The sequence below is a fragment of the Vicugna pacos genome, unplaced genomic scaffold, assembly GCF_048564905.1.
Source record: "Vicugna pacos unplaced genomic scaffold, VicPac4 scaffold_125, whole genome shotgun sequence".
Taxonomy (NCBI): Eukaryota; Metazoa; Chordata; class Mammalia; order Artiodactyla; family Camelidae; genus Vicugna; species Vicugna pacos.
In genome coordinates, this window is record NW_027328805.1 from 534,493 (window position 1) to 555,522 (window position 21,030).

The 21,030-nt window shown below is 38.6% G+C and overlaps 1 protein-coding gene across 1 annotated transcript in view; it reads left to right on the forward strand.

The window, feature by feature from the left end:
• Nucleotides 1-21,030, forward strand: part of LOC140695035 (uncharacterized) — a 128,307-nt gene that overhangs the window by 85,438 nt on the left and 21,839 nt on the right. The window contains exon 13 of the mRNA XM_072957990.1: nt 5,183-5,303. Coding sequence (XP_072814091.1) covers nt 5,183-5,303 — 121 coding nt within the window. The remainder of the gene's footprint in view (nt 1-5,182; nt 5,304-21,030) is intronic.

The following is a 21,030-nucleotide window of genomic DNA, read 5'->3' on the forward strand; positions in this document are numbered from 1 at the left end:
GGATTTGCCTGTGCTGGACATTTCATGTAAAACAAGTTATTTCATGTAAATGGAACTGTCTATTGTGACTGACTTCTTTCACACTGAGTAACTTTTTCAATGTTTTTCCAGGTTGTGGCCTGGGTCAGTACTCTATGCTTTGCTATTGCTGAATTATATTCTACTGTATATCTGGGCCCTACTGTTTACTCATTCATCAGGTGATAGTCGTTTGTGTTGTTTCTGCTTTTTGTTTGTGAAGAGTAATGGCGCCGTGAATACTCCTGTAGGAATTTTTATGTGGACATTTGTTTTCAGTTCTCTTACTTGTGTGACCAGAGAGCAGAAATGCTGGGTCATTCATAAACCAAATGTTCAACTCTCTGAGGACCTGCCAGGCTGTTTTCTAAAGTGGCCACGCTGTGTTACATCCTCACCAGCAAGGGCTGCGCGCTCCGCTTCCTCTGTGTCTTCATTAGTGCTTGTTACACCTTTTTTTTATTATAACCTATTGTAGTAAGTGTGAAGCGGTTTCTCCTAGTGGTTTTGACTTGATTTCTTTTACAGCTAATGATATTGAACATCGTTTGATTGTGCTTATTGGCCATTTGTATATTTTCTTTGAAAAATACATTTTCAGATACTTTATACACATTTTAATTGAGTTCTCTTTTCCTTGTTGAGTTGTAGGAGTTTTTTCTTTTATTTGAAGATACAAATACTTAATCAGATAAATAATTTGAAAAAATTTTCTCCTCTCTGTTGTTTTTTCACCTTCTGGATGGTGTCCTTTGAAGCAAATTTTTAACATTTGATGAACTCCAATTTATCACTGTTTTCTTTGTTCCTTGAGCTTTTGGGGTAATATTTAAAATCTGAGGTATTTTATTTAAACTTTTATATAAAAAATAACTTAATTCTTAAGACCGTTCTAGGAGATGGGTGCTGTGGCTGTCCCCAGTCTATGGATAGGAGACTGAGGTGCAGAAAATTTCACTGAAATATCAGTGTCACAGCTACCCAGTGCTGTGGGATTTCAGACCCTCATGTTTGTCCCCAGCATTTGTGATCTTCACCACCATGCTCCACTACTGCCTGGAATCATTAATGAAAAAGTTTTCCTTTTTTGATTTCTTGATTGTTTGTTTTCTCATTGGGGAACTCACCTCTTCATTTTCCTTGCAGAGATCTGTGTAGGTTTATTTTAGATCTCATGTACTTATTTATTACACAGGCTCCAGTGATGATTGTGCCTAGTTGTTCTAATCAATTCATACTCAAGTCTTTCCTGCTCATGACACTAAAAAGAGAGTCATGATTTACATAATGCTCAAAGAAGAATGTACTTGAGTGATTTTATTTTTCTAACCAATCAAACAAATCAAATAAAAACCCGGTGTTGGAACAGATTATAAGCCCTGCAGAATAGGGTCACTGTCTTCCTTGTGTTTCATTTGATTTGTCACAGTGTCTGGATAGTGCCTTGCTGTCCAGCAGTTTTGTGAGTATACGGTGCTCGTGAATCATTGTAAGGAAAGAATTTTGACAACAGACTGTGTTGTTCATTTCACAAGGGAAAAGATCATATAGAAATACTGCTCAGATTTATTTTAAAATTAAGCTTGGTGTTTTGAGAAGGGTTCAAGAAACCATACAAAAATCTTTTTCACTAATTTTAAATCTATCTTAGACACATTATGCATACATAGCAGAGTAACTTATCAACTAGTTTTGACAAGAGGAGTGTATTATTGATTATCTATTTTAGTTGAAATATTCTACCTGGGATAAAGTAATCAGTGCCCATAAATGAACAAATATGTTTGTATTTCTATGCAACATGGGAGCAGACTTCATATGTTTCTATATAATATATATGACTGTGTGTTTTAATCTGTCTGTCAGTGTTTATATAGTTTTTCAGCAATGTTGTAACGTTAGAATTCTTCTATGGAATTCACCCCCAATTCTACTGCAGTTTGTACTGTGTATCCTGTCCTATGCATGGGATTCCACTGTCCCCTCTGTGAGGAATTTCCTCTCCTATTGAGTTAGTAGCAGAGTTAAAGGAACTGTGATTTCTAGGCCTTTGCTCTCCATGTGTTTGCAGTTGGCTGTCAATCAAGATTTTCTCTTTCTTGAGTTTTCATTGTTCAATTAGAATTTTGGAAATAACAATTAATATGTTGCAACACTCTCCCTAGAAACTTGATGTGTTTGTGCTTTTCAGTTTCCAATTTACAAAAAATGTAAATTCACTCCTGTTTTTAAATAGTCCTTTTTCACTAGATATTTGTTTACTTCTTTATAGTCAAAATATTTTCTTCCCAATGAATGAATCGGTTTGCATGTTTTAAAAGATACTTTACTTTTTAAATTTCTTATTCTAACAGGTATATTCGTTGTACAGAATTTAGAAAATAAGGATAAACACAATTATAACTTAAAAATGGCCTCTAATCTCACCTGGAGATACAGTTGTAAGGTTTGAAATTGAGAATTAGAAGTCCTCTCAAACTCTTCTTCTATTTCAAGTACGGTTTGGTTACTGAGATCCTCGAATTCTCATATGAATTGTAGCAGCAGATAGTCAGTTTCTGCAGAGGAACCCACTGGGATTGTGATCGAGTCCACGTTGAATATATGGATCGCTCTGGGGAGCACTGCCATCCCAACAATGCTGTCATTTGATTCAGGAATGTGCGTGGTGTGTCTGTCCAGGTATTTAGGTATTCTTTAATTTTTTTCAGCATTGCATAGAGTTTACATTGGATTATTTTACTATATATTTTGCCTTTATACTGAGGACAAGTGTGCAAGGTACCGGGATCAGAAGTGTATTGGAGCTCCGCAACTTGCTGCCACCATGGACGCTGTGCTCTTGCTTCGCCCACTGTACAATGTTGCACAAAATAGGACCTAAGTAACTGTCCCTTGAAAGAATGATTATACGATTGCTGGATGATGCTTGAGATTCCTTGTGATGATGTCTTTTTCCCAGAATTTCGCCTCTTCTTAACTATGCCCTTTCCCTTCCTTTCCTCCAGCCTGTGTTTCAGCCTGCCTGTGGCATTGATTTTCCTTGTCTGTGGACTCTTCCTTTCACTAGTTCGTGATAATGTTACATGTGAGATGTGGAAACTTGCTAGATGTCAAGAAAGAGCAAATCCATTGCATGCTAGATTTTTTAGAGTGTGTTATTGTATTATCGATTGAAATGAAATCAGGCTGACCCATTGAGCCATCCCCTGAGCTCTTTTTGCCTTCCTACAGGTGATACTGCTCTCGTTGCTGCATGTGCCCTTCCCCCAGACTTGGTTTTGGAGTTGAGTAAGTCACCATCACTGGAGCCCTCTCTTTAAATGATGACGAGAACATTTGCTCTATCTCCTTGTTTGGGGACTTCGATGAGATGAGGCAACAGATAAAGAATGGAGCCCCACCTCATTCTGATCCCCGCTCTTTCCATTCCTTTCTCCATGGGAAGAGTACAATTCAAAAATATAAAGATTGTGAGCTAATGAGATAGACAAGACAACCGATCATTTATTAAATACCCTTTCATGCCAGAAACAAATGTATTATACACACAAAAAGCACATAAAATACGGTAGTACTGTGGTTACAAACGAGGGTCCGAATTCGAGTCCTGGTCTGGAGTGACAAGTCCTGTGAGATGGAGAATTGATAGGTCGGCTTAGCCTCTCTTGGACTTGTTTTCTGTCCTGCAGAGATGGGGCTCGCTAGGCATCCCTCCCCCGTAGAGGTGCTGAGGGGTGTAAAAGACACGTGTAGGCAGACCGAGCACAGCTGCTCTTTCCTCGTAAGTGCAGGATAGCATCGCTTTTGCGGTGATGGCTTTATGACTGCACCGTGTAGACTCTCAGTGCTCCAAAGGGATGCCTTGCAGATTGGAGATGGGATTCTCACTTCTGTAAATACCCAAGGATTGTGTTATTGGGGCTTGCTGATTTGACTCTATTCTTTAGAAAGTACATAATGTAGATATATTTTTCAAACATGCATGAATTTTTTCTTTTATTATTTATAGTTCTACCCTCTCATCTCTTGGTGTTACTTTTCATGGAATCCAGGAAACAGTCCTAAGCAACCGGCCTCTTCACACTTCTCCGTGGTGGTTTCCTTCCCTGACTAGAAGAGGGTTTTGCATAGGTAATTTTGATTGCTCCCCTTCTCTTGGAGACTCTCTGTTTTTCTGCCCATCTCCCACCTGTCCATCTGTCCATTTCTCTACCCACTCATTCTTCTGACTTGTTCCAAGAAGCATTTCAGGCAGCTTACAGAAGAACAGATACCAAATAAACAGGTGAGAAAATGGGGCCAAGTTCATACAGTGAGGCTAGGAGTTGAGCCTGTGTGAGAGTTGCAAGCGTGAGACACACGCCTCTGCCTTGTGACTTATAAGATAGACAACATCAATGTGCCTGAAGCTCCCAGCAGACACAGGGAAACAGGGTTTGAGGGAGATGCTCATTGGCTGTGAAATAAATAAGTGGCTTAGTAGAAGCCCAGCCTTTCCAAGTACTAAGGCTTAGGAGAATATTTTAGTGTCTTCCAAAATCAGATTATTGCATCTTTTCTTTTTCAGAGTTTTATGTATAGTTGGTTTACATTCTATACCTGGAAATTTCTCCAAAACTGCTGCCCACGTGAGTCCCATGACTCGGGAATGGGGTGGTTCTGCTCATTGACGGGTGTTGGCCAGAAACGGAAAATGACAGCCTCAAAGGAGCCTGGGATTTATCAGTTATGTTTTGTCAGTGCTGTAGATTTCAGAAAATGCTTTCACCTTTTCTTTCCATCTGAGGCAGCAGCGCGCTCTCTTACCAGCATCAGGAGCTCAGGGCCACAGGATGGTGGGGGCTGACTGCACTGCCGTCAAGACAGCTGAGCTAGTCACTGCAGGTGTGGTTCTTTTACATACTGCAGTTCATGCTCTTTACTAGAATGTTTCAACAGGGAGTTAATTAACTGAGTTAATTAACATTTTATAAATATGATGCTTTGTTGAAAAGACAGTCATAGGCAGAATATAAGTTGTGATCACTTTAAAAATGGTTTCATTACTGAAATTTCAGTAGGAAAGATCCAGTTTATCTTATTTCCGCCTCTCTTTAAAAGTAACAAAGAAACAAGACAGAAAAAGCAGAGGATGATTTCTGTACTTCCTCTCGGCTTGCAGGCGCCCTCACCTCCAGTGGCATCCATCCAGACACCAGCACTGACACTGGCCGTGCTCAGAACTGCCTCAGCCCTGAAGACACATCTGACAAATGGAAGGGGGCCGCGCCCTGTTACAGCAGGTGCTCTCACTTTGTGGGTCCTTATGTAACTGCGCGGTGTTATTCAGGATCGCCCTTTCTACACTTTGTGACGCTGCTGCGGTGTCTCCTAGTTATTTGTTTCTGTAAGTACTCGTGTAATTTTCCAATGTGTGGTACTAGACATCTAAAAATGCATTTTTCAGATGAGAAATAGTGTGTATTTAATATAAATGTCTGAAAAAAGGGTCAAAAGGATCTATCCTGGTGCCAGTACTCAGAGATAATAATTAACACATTAACATCTATTTTCTGTTCTTTTCATCAGTGTGTATTACCTCTGTCATAAAAACCAGCGAGCAATGTGTGCCTGTATACTGTGTGGAGACCTCCATTTTCCATTCGGCTTATTACACATTTTTCTACAATATTCTATCTCCCCTGGCATGATTTTTAATGACTAGTATAGCATTCTGTCTTGTGGAGTCCTCGTCCATTTTACTTTGGACTTAAATAAACTTTTAAATTCCAAGTATACTTAACTGAAATTCTGAAAAGAGATCTGTTGTGGTACCGAAAGTCCCCTACATCCCTTCCCCTTTTTTCCTGAGAGTAAAAACTGCTGACAATGTGGAGTATATATTTCATGACCTTTATGCCTATGTCATATAAATAAACACATACATACACGTATATGAGAAATCTATGTCTATGTGTGTGTATATATGCTTTATTGAAAAATAAGGCCATACTATATGTTTTCTGCAGCTCGGTTTATTCACTCAGGTATATATCACAGACGTCCTCTCCCTCCAGACTCACCCGGTCCTTTCAGATAGAGTAGAGGGTTTTCCTGATATGCAGGTTTGGTCTCTTGTGTAAGGACACCTTTCGTGGGAGCGTACTGTGGACAAGGCCTTGGACCACGCCGAAACACCGGAACTTTAGTGCCCACAGCTCACCGTGATTTACCGCATCATTGTCTTGATGGTGGACACTTAAGTTTTCTCCATTTTCCACTGTCAGAAAGGGTGTTTGACTGGCATACTTCTTATACAAACATTCCTGTGATCTTGTATGAGTATTATTTTCGTTAAGTTTTCTGGAAATTTAGTCCTTGGATGTGACAACTACATAAATCACAGGCTCCTTTCAAGTGAATCTAGAAATTCCTTCTCCTGTGGGACATGAAAAGATGTAGAATAACTTATGTAACCAATTCTCTATCGCTGGATATGATTTCACTTCAGCTTTTCTTCTCACCATTGTAAACAGTGCTGTGTAAATGCTCTGATAAGTACATCTTTTTGAACTGAATTTTTCTAAATGAAACGATTCCAAAATGTGGAGTTCAGCTTGTGTGTACACACGTTTTTCAGAGTTTACATATCCATTGACATGTCATCCTCCAAAAGATCGCTCACAGTTTGTTCTCTCAAAGATGGACACTAGCTAGAATATCTTTTAAAAATATGTGCCAATATGATGAGCAAAAGTACTTTTTCATTGTTTTAATTTGCACTTGATGACCAGTGAGGTATTGAGCATTTTTCACTCATTAGCCATCTGACTTTTAAAAAGTGAATGATCTCTTTTGTCCTTTGCACACATTTAAGTGAGGCAGCTTCTTGTTGCTTTGTGACAGCTCTATGTATATTATGAACATTAACCCCTTGTCTTCATCAACATGTATCAGAGAGCTTTTCCTTGTCATTTTTTGCCTTTCATTTTGTTCAGTAGGTTCATTTTTGTTGTGGCCCAAAATAATCTTAAGATTGTAAATGTCTTCTTTTTGGGTTTTATTCCTGATATTATTCTTAGAAATACTTTCTTATAATGGTATAAATTTCTTCTGTAGGTTTTTTTAATCTCTAAGATGGAGATGATGATGGTACTTGTTATAGTGAAGAGAAGTTGAATTAATATGAGCAAAGAATTATATTCGCTGTTATTAGTACTTTCTAATATTCACATCACATTCTGTAATTTTTCTTGCGGTCATTATGACTGGAATAGAATTTGATTTTTCCAGGGGATTCTCTGATTGTCCCAAGACAATTATTGAATTCCTACTTTGCTTTTTAACTTGAAATCCCACCTGTAAAGAATACTTATGTACACTAGAGTCTCTTTTTGAGCTCATGGTTTATTTTTATCAATCTTACTTTCTTACACTAGCACTATATCTTACATATTGAAAACATTTATTTAATATCTGACAGTGCGATTTTTTGATTCTCTTTTCGATCCCAAATTTTCTTGGTTAGTATTATGACTTTATTATTCCTGAAGAATTCTAATATAATTTTTCAAGTTAAAAAAAAAAAGAAGTGCTGTCGTGGGATTTTTTAGTACTTTTGAATTATCTTTAGGAGAATGTACATTTTTACAAAACTGCTTTCCTCCATACAAAATGTTGATGTCTCTACTTTCACACCTCTTACTTTACCCCACAGTACAGTCGTGTACTTCCTCCATGTACAACATGGGCATTGTTTTTGAGTTTATTCCAGATTATTGTTGATGTTTTTGTTAATTATTTAAGTCAGAATTTTTTGCTATTGTATATTTTAACTGTTAAAACTGACACCTAGGAAGGCAGATTCGGTTTGTAAATACTCACTTTGTAACTTCTCATTTAAATTGTAAGTATTAAGTACTTGTTACAGAATCCTTTCTTTTCTGTTTTTAAAAATTTGTTTCCAAGATTCTCAAAATGGTCATAGCAAAGTAGTATAGGTGGGGACAGAGATGGAGAGAGGTAGTGTGGCTCATGTACAAACTGTGAGCACTTTCATGGCTGTGTTCATGCTGGAAAAGCCGCTGAAGAGTCCAGGATAAAACAGGGGTGGCTTTGTATGCAGTTGAAAGCCAGCTTTCTTGCCTGGTGAAGCCTGGTGGGCGTGACAGGTAGATGATCAAGGTCGAATGGAGGTTATTGGCTGCACAGAGCGCTGTGTCTGAGAACTGGAGAATATCGCCATGGGAAATGCTTGGTGCCAGGAACAAAGCAGAGGAGCTGGGGGCCCTGTGTGTTAAGGAATTTCCAGCCCTCGGAGTGGGAAGATCAGACTCTGCATTCAGATCTGAGTTTGAATTCATCCTCTTTAGTTTACTTGTCCTCTGACTTTTGTCAAGCTATATAACCTCTTTCACTCCCTGTTTTCTTATCTCTCAAAATAGGAGAATTACAGCCTGCTGCTAGATTGTTTGATCAGGTTAAATAATTAGTGTCTATAAGATGCCACGTACAGTCACAAGCTCAGTGAGAAATGGGCTGTCACCTGTTCTTCTGCAACTCAGTGCTTGACAAGACATGTGGGAAAGCCAGTCCCTAATTTGTGTGTGATGCAAGTAGGAACAAAATTAATGTCTTGCCTTTCCCTAGCAGTATACTTACAGCTTTGCTTCATTTACTTCTTTCCTCCTTTCCTTTCCCCTTCCCCATCCTCCACCAAAAGATCCTGAGACTCTCTCAGAAGAGTAGATTCAAATTACTTTAAAGGTTGGCTCATCCTCATGAAATGATAGTAACATAAAAAAAATCTGTGCACATCCCACAATACATTGTATTTGATTTACACACACACGTGTGCACACATACACACACACAATCAGGCTACCTTCCACTTGCAGAGGGATAAGGACCACTTTTTCTGAGTTTTCACTCACTGAGCTTGAGAACAATGTCTCTTACACAGACTTTCACCAGGCTTCGTGCATGGTGTTTTTAATTGAATTTCGGCTTTGTGGCCATAGATATAGTCTCCTAATAGAAGAGAGAAAGTGGAGACATAGACATTCCGCTGAGATATTGGTGTCATCATATTTTAGTTGGAAAGGACTTAAGACAGCATAGAGTCGTAATATTATATGGGTGAGAATCCATGATGTTGTAACTTGGACAAGAACATGGACCTTCTGCCGTCTTGTCCACAAAGGTGAAGAGGCAACTGGGCAGGGGATGGTAGGGATCCTTCTTGCTTGAGTTCCATGTTCTTGCTAGTTTTCATTGCTCAGTTGCCTTTAGTTTATGTCCATGAGGCCTCTCATGGGAAGGTCACTCTGTCCTGATAGATTGAGTTTCTTATCAGCAAAAAGCTCTGGACCCACTCATATTTCCCAGAGTTTTCTGCTGACCTGCTGACACTTTATATAATTGAGACCTAAGAAACTACTGAATATAAAATCCTTATTGTTATTGTTTGCCCTCGAGTTCCATAGGAAGGGGTGCTGTCTCAGGCTGTCTAAAGCCAGATCTGAACAAAGATAGGGTGACAGACTGTGCTGCTGGTCCTCCACAGTTGAAGGGGATTTCCAACTTAGCTTTATATTCAAGGCAGATGAGTTCAAATCTTGCCTTTACCAGTTATTATCTTTGTGAATTTGGGGAGAAACTGTACTTTTTTGTGTCCAAATTTGTTTATCTGTAAGTAAGTTCAGTATTTATTTTAAGGTTTCTGTTTTAGAATTGAATGAGCTAATACTCTCATTTATACCTAAACTAGTGATCTCATGGTTCTATGCTGGTGCCTTGGTAGTTGATTACTAAGGGACTCCGCAGTGAGATTGGGGGTGGGGGACCCTGGATAATAGAGCTTATATTCCAGGATATGCTTGTAAAAGACTGGATGTGCAGTGGATTTTTAGTAAATATCTACTCCTTTCCTAATCTGCATTGATTGTGTATATATCTTTATACTAATATATGAACAATTTTTATTGCAATTTAAATATCTTTGTAGTATTTACAATATCTAGTTATAAAAATACGTGAAATAAAAAGATTTGAATTTATTTTCTTTTCAATAAGCAAAACAAAATAAAATAGAAAAGAAAAAAGTTTTGAAGGAGTAGAAATAATTTTATTTCTGTGGAATCAATTCCTTGTAATAGGTTTTTTGTTCATGTTGTTAAAAAGCATATAAAATTGATAGGTTGTGAAATACTGGAAATGAGGAAACAGTGGAGACATACTACCTCTAAGGCAGTCAATTTGTTACCAAGTCCAAACTCGTTCTGCTTGCTGCATGACAGGCCAATTAATCGGGAGATGAGATGTTGGAGTAAGGAAAAGAGACTTTATTTGTAAAGCTGGCAGACCCAGAAAATGGCATATTGTTATCCAGTAGAACTCTCTTCCCCAGGGCAGAATTCAGTCTCCTTTTATACTAAAAAGCGGCGGGGATGTGGCTGGTTGTTGCAAACTTCTTGCTGTATGAATTGTTTGTCCTTGAAATCCTTTGTTCCTGCAGCTGTCCATGTGGGTCAAATTATGGTGCCCCTGTAAAACCTCCAAAAAAAAAGAAAGGTTATTCACTATTTTACAACTTGCCATCTATACATAAGTGTAGAAGAGCAAATATCCTTAAAGATCAGAGCCCGGAGAATAGACCCTCCTGGATATTTCAGGCTAAAGGCAACTTTCTTTTACAAAAGGTGCAGAGATAGCAAGTCTGAGCCTAGAAAACAAGGTACAGGATTAAAGCCAAATGAACACATCTAACATGGAGTGAAATTTGTTCTTTCTATTACAATTTCTTTTTCTCCCTCATAAATAATTTTAGTAAGAAACATGAGCAATTTTTTTATTTTTGCTTCTTAATAAAGGACTACAACTACAATTTAGTGAGCAGGGATGCTGTGCGTGCCTTGGTGTCACAGCAAACTCTTGTTGGTGGTGCAACATGCCTGATGCCCCATGAGTGTTGGTGAGGGTCCCCCTAACCAGGGGCTCTATTCAGGAACCACCATATGCGCGTTGACCTCTGGCACCTCTTTTTCAGCTGCAGGAAATTTTTTCAGATTCTATGATAGAAAAATCATTCCAGCTAGGGATAATCAGGGAATAAAGGAAGAGGAAAAGGGCTTGAAGTAGAGTAGAAGAGAAAGACAGAAGCTCAGGGAGCCTGGGGGCTTGGCAGCGCTGCCTCGGGAGAGAGAGGAGCAGAGGTGTGGATGGGACCGGCTACGGAACCAGCTCCTGCAGCTTTCCCTGCACCCAAGCCACACAGCTTTTAATAGGGCCCAGGACTCTCTCCTGGCTGGATGTCACCCTGGGCAGAACCTTGAGAATCGAAGGTAAGGGGTGGGCAGCACTCACCTAGGGGGTCACTGAGGACTTTGGTCAAGTCCACATTGACTTTTCCAGTCAAGTGCCTTCACCTGTTCTTTATCTCAGGATCTGAGAAGCAGGAGCAAGGAACTCAGGGAGAGATCCAGGAAGATATCTGACTGTGTTAAGAGACGACAGTCACAGTGACACTGGGAGCGAAGACACTTGCAGCAAAGTAAAATAACTTCACAACTATTGCATCAGAGCTGCATGTGTGAGAGAGCCTAAGCCTGTCTCAGAGTGCAGGGGACAAGCGGAATGGAATGGTAAAATTAACACTGACAATTGAAATTTTGTTAAGTAGCCTGCTACTTTTAATTTTATCACTTCAATGTATGCAGGTGTATTTCTATGAGCATTTATAGGTTCACACAACCCCACCAGCCCCTCTTGCCCCCATGGGGGATGGGATTTCTCAAGCACAGTGCCCCTCCTGCTTGCTTGGGCCACGCTGCGGGTCCTCACCTGGGGCCAGACTGCTACAGTACACTGAGTCCCCGAGGCACGGCTTGGGATACATGACAGGAACAACTGTGCTCTTGGCTGAGGGCCTCCATTTCCCCCTGCAGTGTAAGAATGCCGGTGACTCAGTTAGAAGCATGCATCCAAGCCGTCCTTCCGTGTCATCACCATCTAGAAGCGGTGCCTGAATCTTCTGAATTTCTGCAGAATGTGGTTTACAATCACCTTGAACAAGTGAGTGTGTGTCCTCTTTCAAGTGGAGGAGTTACTGCCATTTTCCTGGAACTTACTCACCCCTAGTCCATCTGATTTTTCTGTGCTAGGATTCAGTATGGCCTGCTAATAACCCTGCAGTCAGATCTAGAAACCCTGATGAAGAGGATTATTTATTTTCTTTCTTTATATGATAGTATTTTACTTTCAAATTTCTGAGTTTTCAGTTCTTGGAGGAATTTTTTCGGGGGTTGGAGAAACAACTTTGCTCTTACCATCTTTGTGACCTGTTGCTATATGCGTCTCACCTGTCTTCTGTCACTTGTGAGGCAGTTCTATTTTTGACCCTGTCCGGGTTGTTCATATTTTAAAACATAAAATCTGTAAAAGTACAGTCCCTTTTACTCCGAAGACATTCCACAAATACTCCTTTAATCTGGGTATGGTTTTAAGAAGACACAATAATTAGAATATATACTTGCAGGTTGCCAGTGCAAAATCCCCAAATTAATAGTCAAGCTCAACATCTAAAATCTTTCTAATCTACCATGGATTTGTATGGATAAGTGAAGTAGTTTGCTAAGAACTCAATCCTCCCAAGCTGATGCTCTGCCAGATGGTGGAGCCGAGGGACGAGGGTGTGTCCTGCCCTTCCTGAGCTGACAGTTTCATGGCAAAGACCTTCACCAGGTGAAGAAATTGAAGTTTCTTCTAAGAACAGTGGGTCTGAAATGAGTCCAAAAGCGTGGGAGAGACACAATCACATTTGTCTCAAGTAGGGGAGAGTGGCTGTGGGGCCACTTGGGAGACTCATGAGTCCAGGTGGGCAGTGTTGTTGGCTTCCACTTGAGCGGTGGGACGGTCAGTGGGTAAAAGCGAACAGATTGAAGGCATGTTTAGATGGTAAAGAGGAAAGGATCAATGATTTCTGTGAAGGTAGGATGGAGTAAGGCCCAGGTTTCTGGGTGGATTTATGAGTTAAATAATGGTCCTGCTGTGTTCTGAGGAGGGAAAGCAGCAGAGGGAGTTCTGGGGGAAAACTGATGAGTTCAGCTGTGGGTAAAGTGAAAGGCTGTTAGATGTGTGGTCTGGGAGCTCTGGTGAGAGCCAGTAGTGAGTAGGGGGCGGGGAGAGAGACTTTCAAATCATTTTGTCTTGTGAAAATACATACAAGAATGAGTAATGACACAACCCCTGTATATTCTGGATTTAAAACCCAGTAACATTTTGCTATATTGACTGCAGGGGTTCTTAATTTTTTAATAGAAATAAAATAAATAGAAACAAAATAGTGGAGTTAATGAATATCTTAGAGTTGATGTGTGTCCTTGTATGTATTTTCATACCTCATCTGTTTATAAACATAATCTACAAAAAGTTAACTTGCTTAGCATTAGAGTTAAACAGAGGGACGTGACACACTCTGTTGGTGGTTCAAGGTGATTTCTTGGGCAAATTATGTAGCCTCTCTGTGCCTTAGTTGCATCTTCTGTGACTGCCCCCATGCCCCTCATCACAGCTGATTTCCTAGACTAGAAGTTGGGAGGGAGGCTGCTGAAGGGAGTAAGAGGTGGCAACTGCTAGGGTCACTGAAGAGAGAGACAAAAACAGATTAAAGCCGAGAAACTGAGTGCTAATACCCTCAAAGGAGAAAGAATCCCTTAGTTTTTTGAGCCACTTAGCCTAAGAGAAAGAAAATCATGTGGATCCAAAGCTCTTGAGCATATGAGTATTGTGGGTGGGAGGGTTTCATCAGAAAAGGGTTGAGAAAAGGCCTTTTGGTTTCCCTTTACGTTTCCAGTAAGGATGAGGTGCAGAAGAAAAACCACCCGTTTCACAGTTGAAGGTGCTGTTTTGTGCGAAACTGACCGAAGGTTGGAAACCATTCATCAGTGGTGCTGGCAAAAGAAGAGACTTCTGGATTGGGTGGGGCACTTGCTGTGACTTCCAGGTGACCTGCTGGCTGGGGGCTGTGAGGCGGGCAGTAGGTTTGCAGTGTGACCTGGGTATAATCCCTGGCATTGAGGCTGCTGATCTGACTAGCAGAGCTGGGCAGACACCGTCCTAACGGGGCTGCTCGGGATGAGGCCTGGGACACCTGCCATGCTGAGGGCGAGAGGAGAGCTCCCCTGAGGTTGTGTCCCTGTGAAGATTAGAAACGTCCTCCTGCAGGGGAGGAAGAGCCTCTGAGCAGCGGGCCGGATGCACAGGCAAGACCAGCCTGAGCACGGAGATTTCAGGAAGCCGGAATTCATACAGGCCCGAACAGCCTTGTTCCTGAGAAACTGGAGGGAAAAGATGCTGCAAATGCAGGCTAAGTTCAGACATTATTGTGTGTCATGAGTGATAGGAAAAGACTGTTCAGGCAGCCACGAGAGAACCCTGTGGTTGTCCCAGTTGGGCGTCACACAGGAGGGAGGAGCAGAGTTATATACTTTGCCACTTATTAGCTGTGTGACTTTGAGCAATATCACCCCACTTCTCTCTATATATATCTACATCTGTAAAGAGACACAGTGACAAGCTCGTGTCATCAGAATGCTTTGTTTAGCTCTGATCCCCTTTGTCCAGTCCTGTCAGTGCTGCCCTGCAAGGTTCTGCAGCGGCTGCTCTTGCCCTGTGATGGGAGGGCATAAAAGGGCATTGTAGCACCCGAGGGCAGAAAGGGGTTGCTTTAAAAGCAGACATGTAGCCTCCTGCAGCTGCAGACCTGCAGGCAGTTTGGTTCATGGTCGTGGAGAGGACTTTGGAGGCCTTAGCGTCGTCTTAAGACTTGTTTTCCCTTGGGGACCTGATTTGCCTTTGCAGATTAATGTTGAAGATTTGGGCTTCTGGCAAAGCTGTTTTCAGAGATGGGTATATACGTAAAATATCATATAAAATAAAATGATTTATTTAACGTGTGCGACTTTGCAGCTGTTGGGAAGAGCTGTGTTGGCCTGGTCTCCACGGGGGACACCAAGGGTCAGCAGAGCTTGCGGGAGGGAAGGCAGCCTGCAGTGCTTCTGCGGGGTGTTCTCCCCAGCAGGGCACTCTGCTGAGTTGTCTCTTCTCTGAGTTTGGTTGCCAGAGGAGCAGACAGCAAAGTAATGAGTTCTGGAGGGATTGTATAATGACAGGAAGAAATAGGAACCTGGAGATTTTCTGGACTAAAACACGCTTTTGGTTCCTGATTCAGTGTGTTCCATTACAGAATTGATGAGTTGTGTCTATTCTGGAACGTCATTGAAATAAACGTTCAGCCTAAATGTTAAGGGCTTTGATTTATTTGGCTGGAGGACTCGAGCCGGGATGACAGCCTCTCAGATCACTCTGAGGGACTGCTCCCAAGAGGTAGTGGAGGAGCTAGGATAAATAGAATCTTTACAACAAAGATCAGGTAATTGGAACAATAAAATATTGCTTGTTATCTAAAGAAAACCAGATATCTCAAGTTCAAGTATTTAGTGGTTTTCTATGTATGGTGGGAAGCAAACATTTGGGTCATTGAATTCATTCCTTTGGCAAGCACCTGGCTATCTAGGGCCAGTATCCTGTCCTTTCTTGCACTGAGTCTGCTCAGAGGGCACCACTGTGAGTGGCTGAGAGGCCGGGCTGTAGGCATGAACTCGCTGGGGGTTGGCAGCAGCCGCTGATGATTTGGATTCAGCATTCTTTGTTTACTGACATGGTTGCAGTATTTTCATGCACATTGTAGTATTTTCATTCACAGTGTTCCCCCTTGGTCCTAAATTCGACCAATATTTTGAGAGACATTTCATGACCAATTTTGTCCCACGGTGCTAGGATGGCTCATTCCTAGTTCAGGTGAAGAATCTTCTGAGTTGCCATTCAAGGTGTTAGTTTTTTTTATCAGGCCCTGTTGATACTAAAAGTTCTCTGGATCACCTGTCTTACTACTCTATTATGATCCAGGAAGTGTTTACCCATCTTTGCTCATTCCCATACCTAGAATCACACTATTATATTTATTTTATTCAGGGTTATAAATTTTATCTGTTTCTTCAAGATGTTTAGCCATCATCCATCTTGTGGGCCTAGTTACACATTGGGAAATGTAACAGACAACAATTTTATAAAATAGACAGGATATAAGTAATACAGCTAGTAACGTTAATAAAGTCACGAGTAAGAATTTAATAGTCGAGAAGTTGTATTTTTGGGTTAAAATTTTGCTTGTGTTTCTGAGTTTGATCCTATGAGAAAGTTCATATTTATGGTCAGGGTCAGAGCAGGTATTAATTGGCCAGTTGAAATCTCCCACCTTGTAAGATCAACAGTGGCCTAAACAGAACTATAAATTCTTTTTAGAATAACGTTTCTGAGGGCTATCTAGTTAGAGCCTTGGAGTAGGGAAACCCACCAAGGTAACACAGAAGTACTAGACATAGGTAATTTATCATAAACTTAACAATTGGAGTAGTTCATAATCAAAGGTTGGAGAAATTATCAAAGTAATTGGTATACAGTCCTGGTCCGGTGTCTTGGGTCAGCAGTCTAGCTCAGATGTCGTCTTCTTCTCATCCTGGTATGGAAGCTTTTTCTCCATTTGGGCATTGTTTTAAGGTGAGCAGTGCTCTATAGGCCAGTGCACTGCAGGGGCTGTTTCAGATAGGAAATGAATCCGAGACTCCGTTTCCTTCAGCTTTGGTGTGTATGGTCTAGTTAAGAGTATCTGAAAAAGGGTCTTTCCATTCAGGTTGGAGACAGTTCTTTAAGTCATGCCTGTTGCAGTATGTATAATCCCCTGGCTGCAGGTCATGGGGCATTGGAATTTTACCCAAGGATAGATTACTGAGCTTCAGAATCAAACCTAGAGTATTCTTTTCATAATTCAATTAAACTGTACAGCAGTGTGACATAACAGCAAGGAATGATCTGGGAAGTGTCTTAGTAAATATGGACCTCAATTAACAAAACTAGAATTTAATATCGACTAAAATATAATTTTTTTCTCTCTAAAGTTACCCTCAGTTTTCTCAAATATAGCCAAATCAAGATTAATTTCTTTACAAATTAAATCTGATTATTTGATCATATAGGCTTTTTAAATTGACTGTGTTGGAAGTTTTAATACGGAGTCTCAGGGTAGAATGTTAATAAGGTTTTCTAAGGCCAAGAAAGCCACGTCAAGGCTTTTCATGGATTTTTGCCTTACAGATTTAGGTAAATTCTTTTCTCTTTAAAATCCTTAAAATACCTTTATACTCCTATATCTCTTAGGAGATGATCTCCCTAATTTGTCTGATAGAGCCACTGGGGACCTAAGTATTTTTAGTCTTTTGAGGGATCAGATAGAGAGAAAAGATAACTGTTCCAAGTCTGTATACATAGTTATAATTTATCAAATTGCTGTGAACCATAACTAGCTTAAGGAGAAGAGATTCTTTATGTCTGGGAAACAGGTTAAAAGGCAGTAGTATTTCAAACAATATCAAAAATTATAACCATATTCAGCTGGTTAATCAGTCCCATGTAACTAATTCTTTTAATGAGAGTTTTCATTAGAACTTTAAAATGTCTTACCCAGTTTAGTTCAGTGCTGTAGTTTGAAATTTATTAGAAATCAGTAAATCTCCTTGAAGAGAAAACATTTTGCAAAACCATCAGAAGAAAACAATTAACTGTCTATAAATGACAAAAGATTTAAAAGCATGGTTAAACACCGTTACACTATAATCAATAAAGAAACCTGTTCACTATACCCATAATTATCACTGGTAACATTTCAGATAAACCAGAATTTTAGGGAGTCCATATAATTTCTACAATACCTATATTAATAATATTTCTCATTCAATATAACCTTAGAAGTTTTATGATTCATTTGACAATTCCATGTTATTTAAAATGCCAAATGAAACTTTATAGTTAAAAATCTCTCTTTGGGATGTTTCAGGGGCCTTCTGTAGCATCCCAAACTTAACTGGAGATTAAAAGAATTTTAATTAATTAAATTAATTTTTATTTAATTAATTAGAATTTTATATTTGGGGAGCTTTTTGAAAGATTTCAGAACACTTGATCAGATAAACATATAGATCACTGTAATGTAGTACTAATTCATTAACAAGAAAATATGTCAAATGTAAAGGCAGAACAGATCAGCTAAGTGGTATAAGAAGTTTTACAATCTGTTACTGAAGGTGGATTAATATTTTAAGAAAATTTTTTCCTCTTAACAGAGAGAAAACCAAATCTAATCTTGTTCCAGCTAACTTCTAAGATTCATTTATGTTGCCCAATTTGATTCTAAACTTAGCCAATTCTGACCACGTACAAAACTTTCCTCAGGGTTCCTTTTCCACAAGCCTTCCACAGCTTTCTATACTTATATTAGTGTGTCCCTTATTTTGTCTTCCATTCAGAGGTAACCAGCTTCAGGAGAAAGTCACTATTTTTCATTAACAAAGTATTATTCCATTCTTACATCTTCCTTTACGCATTTATATTACTTTCCTAGGATACTGAGATCATTCCCTTACTAATAGAGACTATTTCTGTGTGACACCAACCATTTATTAATATTTCTAAACACCTTAATTTCACTGTAAGAGGAAGTTAAATGTTAAGTAATTCATATTTCAATCTTATTTTATCTGAAAATGGCATAGATATTTAATAAAATCTTGTCATTTAACTTAATTTAGCACAACTCTAGAATTTAAAGATATCAAACATTTAGAGATTATTTTAAGCATACATTTTAAAAATATATTTTAAATATTTACCCAAAGCTCTCATCTCATTTGCATTTAATTTACTTAAAATTTTACCACAGCACATTACTGTTATTTTTTTTTTTGACAAATCTGCAACAGATATAACAGGATCTTATTTGACTTTCATTAAACCTAGGTACAGTAAAGGTATTATAGTTAAGATGGATGATTTTAAAGATGTCTACATTTATTAGAACATACTTAAACTAAACAATATCAAATATTACCTTAATATTGAATATTTTCCAATTCACATGACACTGAAAGTCAATTTGTTAAGTTTTTATTTTAAAAATACTTAATTTTTAAGCTCTTATATTTTTACATCAATTAAGCAGAGCTCTTTGTCTTCGAAATTTTTTTTTTTTAGCAGTAGAAATATCTCACTTCTATAATCTGTATGCAGGCTTATAAACAGACAAAAGCTAGAGATCTCATAGCTTCACTTTAAAACTTACTTATATTTATAATAATAGTTGGAGTAAGCTGAATTTGCTTGCTCAAATCACTAAGGCTTACTATTTATGAAACAGATAATTAAGATTTCCTCACAAAGTCTGAAGGACCCGTCAGAGTTCTGAGTTCTAAAATGCCAAAAATTTCATGGCCTCAAGTTTTATTTCGTTGAGCTAATTAGGCTCAGTCCTAGGTCACTGTTTGTTGTATTTATATTTCTGATCTGCAAGACAAAGACACTCTCTTCCAGGTCCCCAGATAAATGCTCTGTCACCCAGACCCAATTTTATCTCCTTAATTGGCATTTTTGTATCAGTGAGAAGAGCTGTAAACAAAGAATTCCATGTTTTAAAACTAAGGTTTTCTTTATTTTGTCTTCCAAAGCTTGCATAAGACATTTATTAAGGTCTCTTTTCCTTGAGTTATAAGTTAAACCCAGGGTAAACCTATATTTTTTTTTTTAGCTACTCAAATTACTTTTTAGATTTACGCTATATTGGACGTCTCAAGTAACTATATTGGTTTCCTTTAATTTGTTCAATTAATATTTTCAGAGGGATAGACATGTGCCCAGCCTTATAATACCAAGAAGGGGAAGCGTTTTTCCACTGAAACATATCTATCCCACAACATAAGCAAAAGGTTTATATAAAGACCATCTAAATATACCAATTTCACAAACTTTTATCTCAATTTTATTAAATCTTATACCTTTAATTTTTATATTTATTAAGTTTAATCAATAATTCTTATTTCTAGAAGGAGTGACAGAAACCTATTTTTTGTGGGTGTACATTGTATATAATTTTATAGAAGTCTCTAGGATGCCCAAGTTTCAGCCAAAGAGCTTAGGCCCTTCTCGATTTTTAATTTCATTAATTGGTCTGTTGTCCCAATCCTTGATCAAGTATTTCAGTCTACATATAAATATATGTTAAACTGTGGTAAATAAAACGGACTTGTTTGAACTTTAATGTTGGGGGGGAGTAGGTGAACTCTTTGGCCCTTTTTTTTTAACTTTACGTAGTGTAGTATCAAAACCCTGTATGTAAATCCAAAAATGTCCATTTTATTTATCTCATTCAAAATAACCATATAAAAATATTTATCCTTTTGGGATAAGCCACTTATCTGTTTTTTTGACATTTTTACAATCCTTTTTCCAGTTATTCAACCTAATTAACATTAATTATACTAAGTTTTTATTAGCATCTCTAGAAACATTTATCAGAAAGGAAAAACAAAAATGTAGCTTTTCAAACCAGTTATATTTTTATATCTGAGTTCTTAGGTTAACCATTAGATATATTTTTCTGCATTTAAACTTTATTTTAATAGGTACCAATAAAACAGCCGTTTATAATGAGATCTCTTTAAACTTTCACCAATTAAAAAGTTTTTCCAAATTAAAAAATCCATCATATGGCCATCAATTTATATATATATAAATATATATATATATATATATATATATATATATATATATATATATATATATATATAGTGATTTTAAACCAATAAGATGAAGAGGCCCTTCCACATGAGAGTCGGGGTGTTGCCTAAATAAAATTCAAAGGTTTACTCTCCAAAAGCTTAAAGCCTTCGTGGTCCAGGCTGATGCAACAAAGTTTAAGATGGCAAAATATCTGAAAATTGGTACAATCAAAGAATTGCTTAGAATCCCAATTTATTTGCGTGGCCACCATATGTACACAATACTTGAACTTTTGTATGGCAGAGACCAAGGTTTCCTTTAAAAACTAAACTAAACATATATATACTTACATGCACACACTTAAAA